General features: G+C 41.5%; 2 protein-coding genes across 3 annotated transcripts; both read right to left on the reverse strand.

Annotated features, from left to right (window-relative positions):
• Nucleotides 1-55: 55 nt before the first annotated feature.
• On the reverse strand, nucleotides 56-1,184 carry LOC147921049 (uncharacterized). Its single transcript, XM_087501354.1, has 3 exons — nucleotides 770-1,184; nucleotides 445-674; nucleotides 56-331 (listed from the first exon to the last, which is right to left on the reverse strand). The coding sequence occupies exons 1-3, from the start codon at nucleotides 1,182-1,184 to the stop codon at nucleotides 56-58; spliced, it is 921 nt and encodes a 306-aa protein (XP_087357480.1).
• A 10,188-nt stretch (nucleotides 1,185-11,372) lies between these two features.
• On the reverse strand, nucleotides 11,373-16,787 carry LOC104766852 (putative RNA-dependent RNA polymerase 5). 2 transcript variants are annotated; one of them, XM_010490820.3, is made up of 18 exons: nucleotides 16,250-16,787; nucleotides 15,971-16,115; nucleotides 15,690-15,840; nucleotides 15,437-15,508; nucleotides 15,032-15,215; nucleotides 14,736-14,934; nucleotides 14,530-14,617; nucleotides 14,270-14,413; nucleotides 14,113-14,133; nucleotides 13,951-14,022; nucleotides 13,772-13,875; nucleotides 13,513-13,661; nucleotides 13,159-13,381; nucleotides 12,797-13,022; nucleotides 12,576-12,724; nucleotides 12,172-12,467; nucleotides 11,913-12,067; nucleotides 11,373-11,812 (listed from the first exon to the last, which is right to left on the reverse strand). In XM_010490820.3, the coding sequence occupies exons 1-18, from the start codon at nucleotides 16,599-16,601 to the stop codon at nucleotides 11,576-11,578; spliced, it is 2,967 nt and encodes a 988-aa protein (XP_010489122.1). In that variant the 5' UTR covers nucleotides 16,602-16,787; the 3' UTR covers nucleotides 11,373-11,575. The 2 variants fall into 2 exon arrangements, with proteins under 2 accessions (XP_010489122.1, XP_087356625.1); XM_087500499.1 differs by having other exon boundaries at nucleotides 14,113-14,160.
• Between the last annotated feature and the right edge of the window lie 152 nt (nucleotides 16,788-16,939).

Consider the following 16,939-nt stretch of genomic DNA (forward strand, 5'->3'; position numbering starts at 1 on the left):
TATTTTGACCCTCGACCAGGGCCCAATACACTATTGGATCCTCGTTAATGAACTATTAGCCACTTGGGCTTTTCTTCTTCCTTTGGTACTGATAGAGAATAGGAGGATGTTGGACCTCAAATGTATCATTACCCTCGCCTTTGAAATTCACCTTGTCCTCAAGGTTAAATCCTGAAAATTGCCCCTTCATGGTGCTTACCCATTCCCATGAGCACTCGAAATCCAGAAGTCCTCTCCATTTGACCAGCACTTCAGCTTGACCTGTTGCAGTGTTCTTACGAGTGCCCAAGATTGCCTCTGGTTCCGCTTCCAACACACCTTCATCTGTGAGCTGCTCAGGAAGAGATGCGGCCACAATTTGATCTACCACCGCTCTTTCAGCTGTGACACGTGAAATGTGGGGTGAATTTTCGCTGTTTCAGGCAGTTTCAGGCGGTAAGCTACCTTCCCCACTCTTGCTTCGATTGTATATGGTCCATAGAACCTAGCTGCTAACTTCTTGTTGGTTCTTCTGGCCAAGGAACGACGTCTGAAAGGACGCATCTTGAGATACACCTGTTCCCCTACTTCGAGTTCCACGTCCCTGCGGTGTGCATCTGCTTTTTTTTCATTCGTTGTTGGGCCTTGTGAAGATGTTCCCTGATCAGTCCCAACACTGCATCTCTCTCTCGCAACTGCGTCTCCAATTCAGCATTGGAGGTGGAGCCATTCTCATACTTCACCAAAGTGGGAGGCTATCGGCCATAGACAGCTTGAAACGGTGTCATACGGATGGCAGAATGATAAGAGGAATCGTAGAACAGCTCAGCCCATGGAAGGAACCTTGACCAGGTTCGAGGCTGTTCCCCTGCGAAGCACCGCAAGTAGGTCTCTAAGCTTTTGTTGGTGACCTCAGTTTGTCCGTTAGATTGAGGGTGGTAGGCCGTGCTAAAACAGAGGTTGGTGCCTGCTAAGCGAAAGAGCTCCTTCCAGAATTGGCTGGTAAACACCTTATCCCGATCTGAGACTATGGTTCGAGGAAACCCATGGAGCCGCAAAATCTCTTGAATGAATAGGTTGGCGACGTCGGTGGCTGTAAACGGGTGTTTGATGAGGAGAAAATGAGCGTATTTGGAGAGGCGGTCTACTACCACCAAGACTGCGTTGTTGCCTCCCGACCTTGGTAACCCTTCGACGAAATCCATTGAGATGTCTTCCCACACTTTCTACGGAATCGGTAAGGGTTGCAGCAGACCACGAGGAGCCAGGGTTGAATATTTGTAGCGCTGACACACAAGACACGCTGCCACATGTCTTCGAATATCAGTCATCATACCTTCCCAGTAGAACAGGTCCCCGATTCTCTTCTGTGTTTTTAGGACGCCTCCATGTCCTCCCAGTTTGCCATCATGGAACTCACGCATTATCAACCCCGTCACGGCTGAGGAACTTGGTATCACCAGCTTCCCTTGTCTCAGCAATCTCCCATGCACCAAGGAAAACTCAGGATAGGAGTTTCCCCCTGCTCGCAGATCTTTGATAATGTTCTGCAATACGGGATTCTTATCTACCTCCGCACAAATCTCCTCTAGTTGGATGGCTGCTGGAACAGATATGGCAAACAACGCTGGCACCATCTCCATACGGGACAGAGCATCAGCTGCCTTGTTCTCCAACCCCGGTTTGTATTGTATATCGAAGTCAAAACCCAGCACCTTCGTTAGCCACCTCTAATATTCCAGGTTAATTTCCCGCTGTTCCAACAAGAATGTCAAGCTCTTCTGATCGGTTCTCACCACAAACCTCCTTCCAAGGAGATAATGTCTTCATTTCTGTATAGCGAGGACTATGGCCATGAGCTCTCGTTCGTATATGGACTTGCGCCGCTGCCTATCGGTCAAAGCCTGACTGTAGTAAGCGATGGGTCTCTCCTTCTGCATAAGCACTACGCCCAATCCAAACCCTGAAGCATCCGACTCCACGACAAAGACCTCTGTAAAGTTGGGTAAAGCAAGCACTAGGACGGTTGTCATCGCTGTCCTGAGCTTGACAAAAGCTTCGTCACTCTTCTCAGTCCACTCGAACTGATTATTTCTCAGCAAGTCCGTGAGAGGTCTGGCTATCTCTCCGTATCCTTGTACAAATTTTCGGTAATACCCTGTCAGACCCAGGATTCCTCTGAGGGTTTGATGTTGGTTGGAGGTTCCCACTCCACCATGGCCTGTATCTTGCTAGGATCAGCGGACACGCCTTCTGGAGAAATAACATGTCCCAGATAGGCAATCCTTGATGTCCCAAACTAACACTTCTTCCGGTTAGCGTACAGCTGGTGTTGTTGTAGCAGTTTGAGGACTTCTCGAAGGTGGTTCTGGTGTTCTTCCACGGATTGACTGTAGATCAGGATATCGTCGAAGAATACCAACACAAACTTGTGGAGGAATGGACGGAAGACCTCATTCATTAAGGACTGGAAGGTTGCAAGAGCGTTTGTTAGCCCAAAAGGCATCACGAGGAACTCGTAGTGTACGTCGTGAGACCTGAAAGCGGTTTTGGGTACGTCTTCCGCTTTAACTAAGATCTGGTGGTATCCTGACCTCAAATCAAGCTTGGAGAAGACCCTTGAGCCGTGGAGCTCGTCCAAGAGTTGGTCAATCATCGGGATTGGAAAACTGTTAGGCACCGTGGCTTTGTTGAGGGAGCGGTAGTCGACACAGAACCTCCAGTTGCCGTCTTTTTTCTTGACCAGGAGCACCGGGCTTGAGAATGGACTGCCGCTTTCCCGGATGATTCTTGCAGCTAACATCACAGCAATCTGCCTCTCGATTTCTTTCTTTTGTGCGTGCGGATACCGGAAGGGTCTTACACTCACGGTTTTGCTGCATGGTTTGAGCGTGATAGCATACTCTTTACCTCTTGAAGGAGGAAGCCCCTGTGGCTCAGAGAACACCCGAGTGTATTCCTCCAACAGTGACTGGAAGATCTCGGGTGTCGTATCTTCACCTTCCCCAGCAGGAGATTGCAAACTGGTACACTCCACATATATCACTTCCCCGTCCAGTTGCCACATAGCCTTAAGAGATATAGACGCATTCTTAAGGCTGTGGTCCCCCCTGAGAGTCACCCATTCTCTACCCACCATGAAACTCATCTTCTGCTCGAGCCAGTTCACCATCTTGTCTCCCAGGGTTTGTAACCACTGCATCCCTCAGATCACGTTCGCTTCTCCCAACTCCAGCGGTAAGAAGCTAGTGATCAACGTGTAATCCGGGAGTTGCAGCCTCACACATTGGCACACCCCACTTCCTCTCACCATGACACCATTGCCCATTCTCAGTCCATAACCCGCGGTTCCTCTTGGGATTATTCCCAACCTTTGAGCCATCTCTCTAGATATGAAGTTGTGGGTGGCGCCGCTGTCAATCATCACCACTACCTCTTCCTCATGTACCTTTCCCCTCAGCTTCATGGTGCGTGGGGAGGATATTCCTGCGGCGGATTGAATAGATAACGCTGTGAACTCCGGAATCTCGACCATTTCCGCCGCGTTTACCTCCTCGTCTTCGTTCCCGCACAATCCCTCGTCGTCCTCGGTAGCCACCAGAATCTGGAGCCCTTTGAAGCGACATTGGTGTCCGACCTGATATTACTCGTCGCACCGGAAGCACAACCCCTTAGCTCGACGGTGGTTGGCTTCCGCATCCGTCAGCCGTCTGAATGGTGGTCGTCGCGGTTCTGAGGTTTTCGAATTAGGGTTTGAACTTTTTTCCCATTTAGACGCGACGCTGTCGTTTTAGACTCAGTACCCACTACCGGTTTATGAGAAGACAAAATCGTCCCTGTCTGGTGGGACCCACATGACGAATATTTGTCTCCCGTGTTTCTTAACGGTGTTCTGCTCGTGATTTCCCACCCCGTCGGCGCCGGCGAGTCACCTTGTCCCTCCCAATCTTCGACCATTCGGGAAAGATCCATCATCTTCTTCAACGTCCTGGGCTCGAACATCTTCACTCCTTTTCGAACCTTAGGCTTCAACCCAATCATGAACGCCATCTCCAGCACCCTCTCAGACACCTCCGGCGCGTTAGACACTAAGGAGATGAAGTCATTGCAGTATTTCTCTGTGGTATCCTCCTGTCGGAGTAACAACAACCGTTCGCCAGCGGTCAAGTCGTGAGCGGTGGCAAAGTTCTCCAACACTCTATTTTTCAACTGCTCCCAGCTGAGAAAGGGATTTCGATCCTTCTCCCATCGGTACCACGACAGTGCATCCCCGGAAAAACAAACTCGCACTGCCCGCAGCTTCTCCTCCTCAGTGAACTCCTATAGCTCGAAGTACTGCTCCACCCGGAGAACCCAGCTTTCCGCCTCTTCTCCATCAAACAAAGGAAGCTCGATCCTCTGTGAGAGTGGTTCTCTTTCCTCCACCAGAGGATTACGCCTTTGTGTTTCTCCCACCTCAGTTGTAGGGCTCTGCGGAGAGCGTCGCTGCGACTCTTCCCCGCCTTGCTTTTCCACGCTGGAGATTTGAGAATCATCCTCGTTCCCCTTGGACGTACCCCAAATAAGGCGGTCCTCTTCCGCCATCCTTCGTTCCAACCTCTCCAGAACATCCAGTTTTCCCATCTGCTTCTCCAAGACGTCCAACTTCCCCAGTTGTTTCTTCATGGCACTGACGTCGGATTCCAAGCTAGACAGTTGCTGGACTTCCTTCTGGATGTTCTCCATGACTTTCTCCAACTCTTCCACCTTCTTGAGCGCCATCTAGAAGAGTAGTTTCCCAAGATAGAGAGCTTTGATACCAATTTGATACGTTTTGAATGTGTAAACTCTTTGAACAGAACAATGACAATAATAATAAAGTACTCTTTGATAAAAGACAACGATAACAACCAAGAGAATGTTTAATGGAGTCTCTCCCCTCTCCCTTACAATGTTTCACCCAAAAGATCGATAAAACAACTCTCCTCTCAACCTACTACATAAGTACTACTTCTGATATACCTACCCCACCCCATAGAACCGTTGCAGAACAATGCAGTAGGAAAGTGACACTTATTCCTTACTAAGATATCTTGACCCTCGACCAGGGTCCAATACACTATTGGATCCTCATCAATGAACTATTAGCCACTTGGGCTTTTCTTCTTCCTTTGGTACTGATAGAGAATAGGAGGATGTTGGACCTCAAATGTATCAGTCTTCTAAGGCCTTGACATATGTAGCTTTAAGTACATGTATGTCCCCAAAATGTAATCCAGGATTTCTGTATGCTAACACATCCCCGGATATTTGGCCAGACTCGCTACAAAACCATGAAAAAAAATCGAAGAAAGCATCCGCCTTGTCTCCACTTTGATCGGATAAAAAGAAATTGCTAAACATACCCTCCAGTATAGCTAAGCAACAAAAACATCTTCTTGACTTCGAGTTCGCCAAGAGCTAACAGTGGAGGAATGTGCTTAGATCCTCCATTCTCTTCTCTTCTCAATAACTTAGGAGAGGGAGTTTCCATATCAAGAGACAACACTTCTTCTACAACAATTAGCCATAGTCATTATAAAACTCTAGAGCATACAAAAACACACAAACCGAAGAAGTATTCTTAGACCCCATCAGAGATACACGACTGACCTTGTTGAGAACCCCTGCAACTTTTCTTCCCAGGAGTTCTAGGAGGAGACGGTACCAGAGACTCGACGGAACTCAGCCGTGGAGAGCCATCAACAGTGGCCGCCGCATCCACATCCCAATTCAGTCGGACGGACACAAACATAATCCGAGCAGCAGCCTCCGCATTGTAGTCGATGTCCATCAAAATCCCCATTGCTCTTCCAATGTGAGCAGTAACATTCTCACTCATGTATTGGAGAGGGATTCTCCGAATTTGTATCCAGTGGATTCATCGGAGGGGTCCATTGTTGGAGGCATTCGGTCCGCAAATGCCCAAGGATCTCGGCGGATAACCGTTTTCATCGAAACCTCCGTGATGAAAATTAAACTGGATCCGCCTGTGGATGAACCGGAGCGTAACCGTCTATAGTTCGCCTGAAAATCGCATTTTTTTTTCCCATTTTAATTATAAAAGAAAAACATTACCGTTCATTAGCCTTTTAAAAATTCGTTTTTTATAATGGGCTTAATTAAAAAAATTTGCACAGGTCCAATAGAGCCTAAGTGAAGGAAACCCTAAATCCCCTCAGCACTTGTGTGCCCATATATAATCGTTGCTTATCCGCTCTTATCGCCTGTATTTTTTCTCTTTGTTTCTTCTTCCGGTTCTAGACAAATCTCCTCTTGCATTTCTCTTTGCTCCTCTTACATTTCTCTTGCTCCTCCTTGCCGGTTACCTCTCCAAGCTTCAATGTCTTCCGTTCACCAAGGTAAGATTTCGGATTTTTCTTTTCTCAATTTATAAATTGATATGCATGGCCGGTGATCCCCTTGGAAACATTAGAAAAAAAGGTTCAGTTAAAAAAGTTGGAAAACAATAATAATAATTATATATATAAATTATATAAAAAAAATTTACCCTTCTTTAAAGTTTGTAACAGCTTCAACTGCCTCTTCGTTAGTGGAGAAAGTGAAGAATCTTTTGGTGACTAGTTTTGTAGTTTGGTATTTTTCAAAAACATTTCGAACGTCACTTTCACTAACATGGTTATGAACTATGAGAGTATTAGAAGGATCCAAAGTGTACTGGCCATCTATAAAGAAAAAAGGATCTGAGTTTAGAATAAATCTTCCGTTCACCAAGGTAAGATTTCAGATTTTTCTTTTCTCAATTAGTATTACAAATCATTTTATTATTGGTTAATAGATTTATTCTAAGCTCAGATCCCTTTTTCTTTATAGATGGCCGGTACACTTTGGATCCTTCTAATACTCTCATAGTTCATAACTATGTTAGTGAAAGTGACGTTCGAAATGTTTTTGAAAAATACCAAACTACAAAACTAGTCACCAAAAGATTCTCTATCTTCACTTTCTCCACTAACGAAGAGGCAGTTAAAGTTGTTACAAATTTTAATGAAAGGTAAATTTTTTTATATAATTTATATATATAATTATTGTTATTGTTTTCCAACTTTTTTAACTGAACCTTTTTTCTAATGTTTCCAAGGGAATCACCGGCCATGCATATCAATTTATAAATTGAGAAAAGAAAAATCCGAAATCTTACCTTGGTGAACGGAAGACATTGAAGCTTGGAGAGGTAACCGGCAAGGAGGAGCAAGAGAAATGCAAGAGGAGCAAAGAGAAATGCAAGAGGAAATTTGTCTGTGGTAGTGGGAAAACAAGTAAGAACTGGAAGAAGAAACAAAGAGAAAAAATGCACGCGATAAGAGCAGATAAACAACCATTATATATGGGCACACAAGAAGTGATTTAGGGTTTTCTTCACTTAGGCTCTATTGGGCCTGTGCAAATTTTTTTAATTAAGCCCATTACAAAAAACTAATTTTAAAAAGGCTAATGAAGGGTAATGTTTTTCTTTTATAATTAAAATGGGAAAAAAAAATGCGATTTTCAGGCTATACAAAACTATTTTTACACGTTTTTCACAATTTCAGACTCTTTTTATAATGAAGAAGATGATAAACAGCTTCATTAAAGTCTTTAGCAAGTTCACCTTGCTCCAATCGCAGCCCTCCACGTTTTTTCCCTCACTTCCACCAATCACCAGACCGCACGTGTCACCATATTTGATACATCCGATCTCCTGTATCATCTTCGTCATCTTCTTCTTCTCCGGTGACACGAAGAGGGAAAAAGAATGGCTCAGAGAAGCCGAAGCAGCCACAAAGAGGTCTCGGAGTAGCACAATTGGAGAAGATTAGATTACACGGCGAAATTAGTTGCAATAGCTTCATCAATTACAAATTAAACACTTCTTTTACTTATATTAACCGAGAGATTCCGATCCCAAACGTGAAAGTCTCGGAACTTAAGACACCCTGGGTTGGTTAACATGAGCATATATATATAATGAGCCATTGAACCATTTAGACCCCATAAGTTGGTTAACATTAAAAAAATATATACGTGTACGAATAATCTGATCAGAGTTAGGTTTTGCTTTAATTTTGTTGGATCAATCTTTTACAATAAAATCCGACCAAGTTTTTATCCATTGTCTCGTGAACTTTAGATGTTTGACTACTCAATCATAAGTAAACTACATCTCAAATTTCATTATAAACATTTTGTTTCAAATTTAAAATTCAGTTAAGCATATTGAAATTAGTCAGTTGACATTCTATTTACAATAGATCCCATATAAGTTATATACCCTATGTTGTTGTAAAGTTCACGAGACAGTTTCCATTTATTTAAGATATAGATTTTATAAAAATTTTAATCTAACTAATTCAATTATTTTTAAGAGTATAAGGTTTATATTAATTAATTAAAACATTGAATGTAAACGTGACTATATAGGAGAGGATGTGAGGATGCAAGGAGGATATTCATCCATACCAAACATGATGGTATAATTACTTTCCCATTAATGCTGTATATGTTCTTTTTAGAGACGATATTTTGTTCTTTTTAAGCAACATATATAGAAATAAGTACTTGGATCCCTAATCTAACTTAATCTACTTTTCACTTTTTTTATTTGGAATAACACATAGGGAAATCTTCAAGAATATTTGGTCGATCATGTTTCCATGATTAACAAAACCCATTTCAACTGATCAGTGATCACGAAACAAAACAAAAAAAAATATAAAGTAAAACAAAAATATCACCTCTTAACGGTTTATTATTATTTAAAAACCATCTCTCTCTAAAAACTAATTTTCTCTCTCTCCGACTCCCTTTCTCAAAACTTCCGTTAAAACTTTGACCGGCACGTGGCGGCTCATATAGCGCCGGCGTTGGTCACCTCTTTTACTTTTTGCTTAGTTTTTCATTCCTTGTTGTTGTATCATGCGTTTTTTGAAGTGTGGAGGCTTTTGGAGATTGGATCTGTAGTTGTGGATTTTTAGATCTAGCGAGTTTGTTGGTTCACGTTTCTTAGGATCTGTTGGTTGCTGATGTGCTCGGGGTGTCGTTGGTATTCGCGATTCACGGAGGGGAATATTGGCTAGTCTCAGTTATAACCGCTGATTCTTTCTAGTGAGTATTCGCGAAGTGGAGGCTCTTGGTTCTTCTAGCGACGGTTCTTTCATCTTCCTTCATCGACATATAAGCCGATCTCGAAACTTCATTATCTCGGTATCTCGATCTTCTCTTCTGCTTCCCTTTGTGTACCCTGTTTGCTCTGATCAGATTGTATCCTATTAAGATCTGGTATCATCAGTTGCTCAGGTTCCTGTAGTTTCCCATTTGTAGTTTCCCTTGTTTGGGCTAAGTTTCTCATCCTCGACTATATTTCCTTATTAGTTAGGGGATTGAGCTCTGGTTTGTGCTTGGTTTAGAACATTTAGAATTAAGGCTTGTTTGAGCTTAATTACTTGATCTATGTGGCGTTGAAAGGTTCAAGTGGGTTTAGATTATTTTACGGTTACATCCCGGGAGACCCTTGACAAAGCACTTATAGAGAAAGATGCATCTTATGCGGAGAAAGCCAAGTTCCATTCTCTTGTTATGGCCATATGTGTTGAAGCTCGTTAACACCAATCGGTATGCGGGAAGTCCCTATGGTCCTTTGAGAGTTCAATCAGTCTCGAGACAAGATGTTTTTGGTTTAAACAATGTATCGGTAAAATCCTTTCCTCTTCTAGTTGCAGGTTATGGAAAGATCATTGTGTCTCTGTAATTTAATTCTCGTCTTTTATCTTGTGATTTGTAATCTTTCCGAACTCTTCTTTTCTAATATAATCCATTCAGTGAAAAAAAAAAAAACGGTTTATTATTTCTTTATGTGGGCTGATTCTGTCATTTTTTCTTTATGTGGGCTGATTCTGTCGTTTTGAACTTTCGAAATTCACGGTTCTGATCTCTTTTGAATCTTCATTTCGGATTCTCTTGGTCCAAAACTATTCTATCGAAGGAAGTTCATAAATAATTCACATGTCAGTAGTTCCAAAAATGAACCAATCCATTTTTCTATCTTGAAATAGGATTTGTTTATTCATTTCAATATTTGGTTTATCGTACGTCGTTACATGGATTGTAACCATAGTTTAATCTCAGATTTTTTTACATCGTAGGTATGTTTGATCGTCTCAGTTATGGCATCATAGGAGACTCCCAAACGAATGTTTATGCCCACAAATTTAATAATCTTGATTGTTTTCATACCTCTCAGTCTGGAAAAATTATGATTCAGTCTCATACATGTGTTCCAAATTACTTTTGTAGGTCTTGCTTCTATACTAGGTATGAAAAACTTACACAATTTCATATAGCTGAAAATAAACTTACACCATCATCATTTGTTTAACTAACAAACATATATTAGAAGCTGACCAATAATTTTAGAGCTGTCTACCGGCGGTATCAGCGACAAAGGGGATGTAGGGAGTTTTGCCGACTAGGCAGGACAGGACTCCATAGACAAAACACATAGAGCTGGACACGAACACACCCGTGTGTCCCCACATCATGGCCTTCATTCCAAACCCGCCTCCTTGAACCTCACATACCTACTGAGACTCGTGTTCCTCACCACCCCTAGGTACAGTCCGAAGAAGGCCACGAAGCTCGCGTACGGCACGGATCTGTACAGGTTCAGGATTGGGAACACTGGCTCCATCAGCAGTCCAAGTCGAGGATACTGCGCGAACAAGAATCTACCGTACTGCAGCGAGTTGAAGAACGGCAGCGCGTACGAGGCGATTGCTATCACGCGCTGTAGTTTCCAAAGCCAATTCCTCAGAAATCGAAGAAAGCATCCGCCTTGCCTCCACTTTGATCGGACTAAGATTGTGTTTCCTGTAGATTTTCTCCAACATGGTTTCAACACTAGCCAGAAGAACGATTTCTGACCGGGAAATAACTTGATCACCGCCGTTACAATCCCTAGTAGTAGTGGTCATCATCATCATCATTTTTTTTTATTTTTTATTCCCCAATCCCCCCTCTTTAGGGTTCTTGTACATGTAAGGGAGACCAAAAATAAAAATTATAACTTTTTTTATTTTCTTCTGTGATACGATTTTACGGACTTGACTTGACGACGATTTTATACAGTACACCAATACAATATAGCCGTTTATTAAACTTTTGATAATATACTAAAATGCCCAAGCGGTAGCCCTCTTAATTACAAAAGCTGCCACTGCTTTGTAGCAACGCACAAATAAAAATCGCGTTTTCGGGTGTGATCATCGCAAAATCGCGATCAAACATTTGTTTTTAGTTCGAACGAAGTTGCCTGCTGGTTCCAACTGCCAAGGTTTAAAATTCTCAGCATACAAATAACACTAAATAGATAAGCTTCATTATTTAACATATTTTTTATTCATTTCATAAGCACCGGAGGACGACAAAGTTACATTAGAACTTAAATCCAAGGCACTACACAATACACATCTTGGCACCTACTTAAGTTAGGTTACTTGCCTCATACGCTTCTTATTAGACCTGAAGCAACAACATAGGCTTATTTATTACCAGAACAGGGAAGACCAACTGATTATATTCTTCAACCCCAAAGCTCTTTAAGCACAGATGGTGAACACACTAAAGATTTCTCCTGCATTTTCTTCTTTAGATAGAATCTGCACAGGACAGGTCCTGCTACCTTCCAGACAAAACTGCATTTCGAGACACCATTATGAATGGCATAATCGTATACTATGTTATAGAGTGCCAGGGCTTGCGGATAGAGTTCTTCCAGGCTTTTCTTGCTGTCTTCAAACCTTGCAGCGCCGTAGAACTCCTGTTATATACGAGAAGAAACAGTTTTTTTTTTTTTTTTAGAATGTACTTCACCAAGTTTTGTGATTGTATCATACTTGGTATTGGATTGAAGATATTACCTCCTTGTAGCTCTCAATAACTGAATCTGCATGAGTGGTATCCGTTTGCATTGCGTGGGCCATCTCAGCTTTGTAAGCACCATACCACCGTCTACATTTCTCCATATGAAACTCAGAGACAGGCTCATCTTCAAAACACTGGAGTTTATTGATCTCTGAATTGTATACCACAGTTAAACACATATTATGATATTATGATTTCTTTGGTGATCTGATAATATATATAATTTCTGTACTAGTAACAAGAAGGGTCCTTTACCAGATGATGGTGAGGGTTGCTCTGTTGTCACAAAGTCATAGATCAATCCAAGAATAGAAGTAGACTTGAATTTTTTCTCCCGCTCCATGTAATGTGGAAAAATGTCGGGCCTCAGGTCACCTGGGAGATAGACCGTAGCCCCTTTCTTCGGTGCATCAAGAGCATCATAGTATATATCAATTAGCTCTAGCATCTTCTGCTTCATTTCAGCTTTTTCATCAGCTCTCTCATCTCCTAGTATGAGGAAGCGGTCCATTATTGCTAACCAGCTATCTGCAGCTATTCCTATAACATTGCTGTGAACCCGAGAAAAAGACACATGAATCCCAAAGATTTGATTTCTGCAAATCCAAGACAGTTTTGACCATTTCAGTATTGAGGTCTTAAAACTGAGTTGAGAGTACCTGGCATGAAATCCTGCCTTCAGGAAGATTTCGAAAAGCTCTTCTTCTAACTCTTCTGGTGAAAACTGGCTTGGCTCTCTACCAGAGTTACTTTTACTGGGAGGAGTCAAACTCACCCACGGTTCACTTGGCTTGAAGTGTTCAAGTAGCTAAAACAGAAAGCAAGCCGAAGAAAATCAGGTCACAACAATGATTATTTACTTTCTAATGCGGTGTATTACCTCAGGGTTTCTTGATATGAAATACATATCACCATCAAAGTCACCACCTGCAATCTCGTCGCCCAAGGATCTTGGACCCTTTTGAGGGAAGAACACAGCATACTTGGAATTTCCAACATACTCTTCCAAGGCCTTAACATATGTAGCCTTAAGTACATGTATGTCTCCAAAATGTAATCCAGGATTTCTATAAACTAATACTTCTCCCGAAATTTGCCCACACTCCCTACAAAACCATGACAAGAAGCAGTGACAAAATGAACAAGAACAACTAACTCACAATTCCATGAAAGTAAGTAACTGTTTCTTGTATCCATGTAAAATTGAAAATGCAATAGTAAGAGAAGAATTGAGTAGCATACAGGATGACACAGACTTCATCTTCCTTTAGCTCTCCGGTAGGATCCACTGTGCCCATGAGATAGTAAGATTCAGTCACAGGAAGCCTGCCTGCTTTGAGATCATTTTTCTCTGTCTTTAAGAGAATAGACAGATGATTCTTCAAGTGCGGTTCATCAAGGGGAATACCAACCAATATCATTTGTGCAGCATTTCGGTCGTCCATTTCGCCATAATTAAGGGCAGCTGCACAAACAAATTGACTTTTTAAAAGATCCATCAAGAGTCACATCTTAGCTACTTAACTCAGTAGGTTTAGGAACATGATTACAGAAAAAAAATGCAAAAGAGCCAGAAAGCTTTGAAATTTAAAGCACCATTAAGTGCGGCACGTTTGTTGTAGAATATGGTTTTCGACTCTTCCAGCGTGTTGAGCAATATATCCAAAAAGAATTCATTAGGGATTCCTCCATAGCTAAGCAGCGCAACCAAATTTCTTGATAGCTTTATTCTTTTTGGTGGATTACTGGATGATTGAAACAACTAGATGTCACTAGGATAACTTCACTCCACCATAAGAACATTTTGAGGGAAAAAACTTCAGTATTAAAACAACAAGTAGTCAGAACAAAATACCTTGTCGTTACTACCTCCAGGGCGTTAAAGGTGCTAAAACTCGGCAAGGGATCTGGCAACACCTTGATCATAGAAGGTCGAACCTGGAAAGTCCGAGAAGGAATCTACCAAAATGGGAGCAAATTAAGGAATAGCTTCCAAACATTTAAACCACAAATTTAGAAAGAGAGCAGGCTTACTTTCTTGTTTACAAGGAAAGTTCCCTTAACAGCATAGCCATTATAAAACATCCGAAACTGGATCAGCAGAGGCTGTTGGAAAAATTAAGTGTTACTTGTACTCTTTAAAAGAAAAATATCTATGATCAAGCAAAAACAGGGGTATTATTATATCATACATACCGGTTCTTGGCCACATGCTTCCTGTCCTTCAAAATTTGAAATCGTGCTCTTAATTCACAGCAAATTAAAGAAAAATGACAAGGAATCCTAGGAATAAAAATAGAGTGAACAAAGAGCACCTAAGAAACCATCAAAGTCATGAAAGTAAGGAAAGGACCTTAATATTTTCACTTCTGAGACATTTCCCTTTAAATATATTTACTGGACACATCCGGGCAAGGTCCTCAGAGATGTAGCCAGTTCCATCTGAATGTATACAAGGTTTGTTATTCTTGTCAAGAACATCTTTACCATCTTGATCCTGCCATTGGAACAGTTAGAAAAGGTAAAAGCATATAGTGAGGCTTAGTAAATCACTAAGTAAGGCTAAGTAGAAAGAGACTGAGGTCCTCATGGACATATCAGTTAAGGAAGTACATGGCAGGGTATATCCTTGATTATTTCGAAGTTAACTCCTGTCAAATCAACTTCAAGCTTCTTAGTCTTCGAAAGAATCAAAGAAAACCTGAAGCATTAACAAACAGAAAGGTGACTTGAATTATATAAGGGAAGATCTTTCAAGGAGTTCAAAGATGAAACTGTAGCACTTGTTTACCCTCAAACAGGGGAAAAGACAGGAGTACCTTGCCATATAGTTGGCCAAAGATGGCAATTTATGCACATGCATAAAATGCATACGAGCTTCATAGATTGACTTCCCAGAAAAGATATAGGGTTTTTCCATATCAATTGAAGCTGTAGAGTCTGTGCGTATAAAGTAGCATTTCGCTCTCTTTGTAGAAACATCTTTGCTTTTGTCTTCCTTCCCTCCATCTTTGAAAACTGTTCAACAGAATGTTATCCAAAATCAAAGAGTACTTATTGAAAAGTGTTGTGTGTCTGATGGCATGAATGAAGACGAGAAAGGAAAACAACCCACCAAAAAATTGATAACGACGTAAACCAACCATGATACCATTCTTGGCAATCCCTTTGTATGTGAAGTAACGGTCACCAGAATAGGTTGACGATTTTTTCTGGACATCTGTAAATTTGACCGTTAGAACATTTTCATCACCCAAGACCTTGTGCAGGTGTGTTCCAGTGTTTTCCAGTAAAGGGCCCTGCGAATATCGTATTGATAAGTACCAGCATATTAAGTCACTGTCAAGGACTTTATCCTACTACTGAGACATTTAAGTTTTAATAGACATATGGTAACAAATTGCTTCAACAGCCACTAGAAGTATCTTGTGAATTAAACCTTTTTAGCACAAAGAACATATGTGGGATGGATGGTAAAATGAAACATGAAAGGTAGTAGTACTTGAAGAGCTGAAGCAACCTTAAATGTGTAGCTACCATCGGGAGCTACATGACATTGATAGTAATGGGTCTTCCCGGTATCCCATTGTAACTGGAGAGACAAAGCAAGAAAGAGGATGCAGTTAGCAAAACTTTGATACCAAAATCTAATTCTCATAGCAGAAAATAATTATCTAGTAACGAACAAGTCTCTAGTTCTGATCAAATCCCCCCTAGAAATGCAAACATGAAATTTGAAAATAATACCCCAATAGAACAACAAAACAGCATACCACACTTCGGTCAGTTTGAGGACAATAAAACCGGCCCAAGCTGTCCCAAACCGCTGCTTCATATGCAACCATGGGCAAATCCTTCCATTGTCTGATTTCATCAGCACTTAAAACCTTACCACCAGCAGTTTTAACCTCACCCAAACGTTGCCTACATAACACCAAAGGTTAAGTATTACCAAAAAAAAGGCATCTTTCACCAAAACCAATCACTTAAAATACTTGGATAAGAGATCATAGTAATGGAATATATTTTCAAAAACTTGCAGCACAAACATTACCCTGGGATATAGCTAAGCAACAGAAACGCCTTCTTGAATTCGAGTTCGCCCAAAGCTACCAGCTGAGGAATCTGCAGAGATCCTCTGATGTCTTCTCTTTGCAAAGAATTGGCAGAAGGAGCATCAGAATCAACAGACATCTCTTCTGCAATCGCCCAACAACAAACAGATCATAAGAAAGTAACGATTTTTATACTATTTCAAAAGAGTCGTCTTCTAAAAACACACCTCCGAATCCAAAACAGAATCACAAGCAAAGAGAGTGTTTGAGATACTGACCTTGAAGAACCCTGCGCACGTGACTTCCAGAGGGGATGCGAGACTGTGCCGGAGACCCACCAGAGGCGGAGCTCAGCCGAGGAGAGCCAGTGACACCAACGGCCTGGTTGACCGTAGAAACGATGCAGCTGTCGAGGTTGCATATCATACCAAACTGCAAATTAAAAACGTCGCAGACCAACGCAAAAGCCATATTCTCTGGAATCGAAGAGAGTCTCTGCCTCGTCTCATCATTGATCGGAGTAAGATTGTGTTTTCTGTAAATATTCACCAACGCCGTTTCAATCCGACCCGAAAGATCGATCCTTGACCTCGAAGAAGCATGATTGGCACTGCTGCGTAAAGTTATCATTTTTCTTCTTCTTCTCGCTCACTTCAGCGTAAAGGTTTTTAATTTACCCAGTAGAATCAGAGACTGATCACTGTTCGTAGTGAAATTTCAAAAACAGACGTGATAGCGATAGTGATTTTGATTTGACGACACAAGAAAAATAAATAAAGTTGGAAGCTTTTTTTTTGCTCTACTAGATTTCGTTTTGACTTCCGAAAAGATTCGATTTTTATTTTATTGTATTATACACACAAGTTCTGAAGTTCATCATCTAACCGTTTATTCTTCAGTCATCAACTTTAGTCAGTTAATTTACCAAAAAAAAACAATATTTTTTTTGTCGCCACGTAATGCTAAGT

Source organism: Camelina sativa, chromosome 19 (assembly GCF_030686135.1).
Source record: "Camelina sativa cultivar CO46 ecotype springtype chromosome 19, ASM3068613v1".
NCBI lineage: Eukaryota > Viridiplantae > Streptophyta > Magnoliopsida > Brassicales > Brassicaceae > Camelina > Camelina sativa.

Bases quoted from the DNA above. Each gene is read 5' to 3' on its own strand.
- LOC104766852 (XM_087500499.1), bottom strand. From the start codon at position 16,601: ATGATAACTTTACGCAGCAGTGCCAATCATGCTTCTTCGAGGTCAAGG. The intron at 13,876-13,950 runs GTAAGCCTGCTC...CCATTTTGGTAG, and splicing joins CTTTCCTTGTAAACAAGAAA to ATTCCTTCTCGGACTTTCCA. The intron at 12,468-12,575 runs GTACTCTCAACT...TCGGGTTCACAG, and splicing joins AAGGCAGGATTTCATGCCAG to CAATGTTATAGGAATAGCTG.
- LOC147921049 (XM_087501354.1), bottom strand. From the start codon at position 1,184: ATGGATTTCGTCGAAGGGTTACCAAGGTCGGGAGGCAACAACGCAGTC. The intron at 675-769 runs GTATGACACCGT...TTGGAGACGCAG, and splicing joins CTCTTATCATTCTGCCATCC to TTGCGAGAGAGAGATGCAGT. The intron at 332-444 runs GTAGCTTACCGC...CTTCCTGAGCAG, and splicing joins TCGAAGCAAGAGTGGGGAAG to CTCACAGATGAAGGTGTGTT.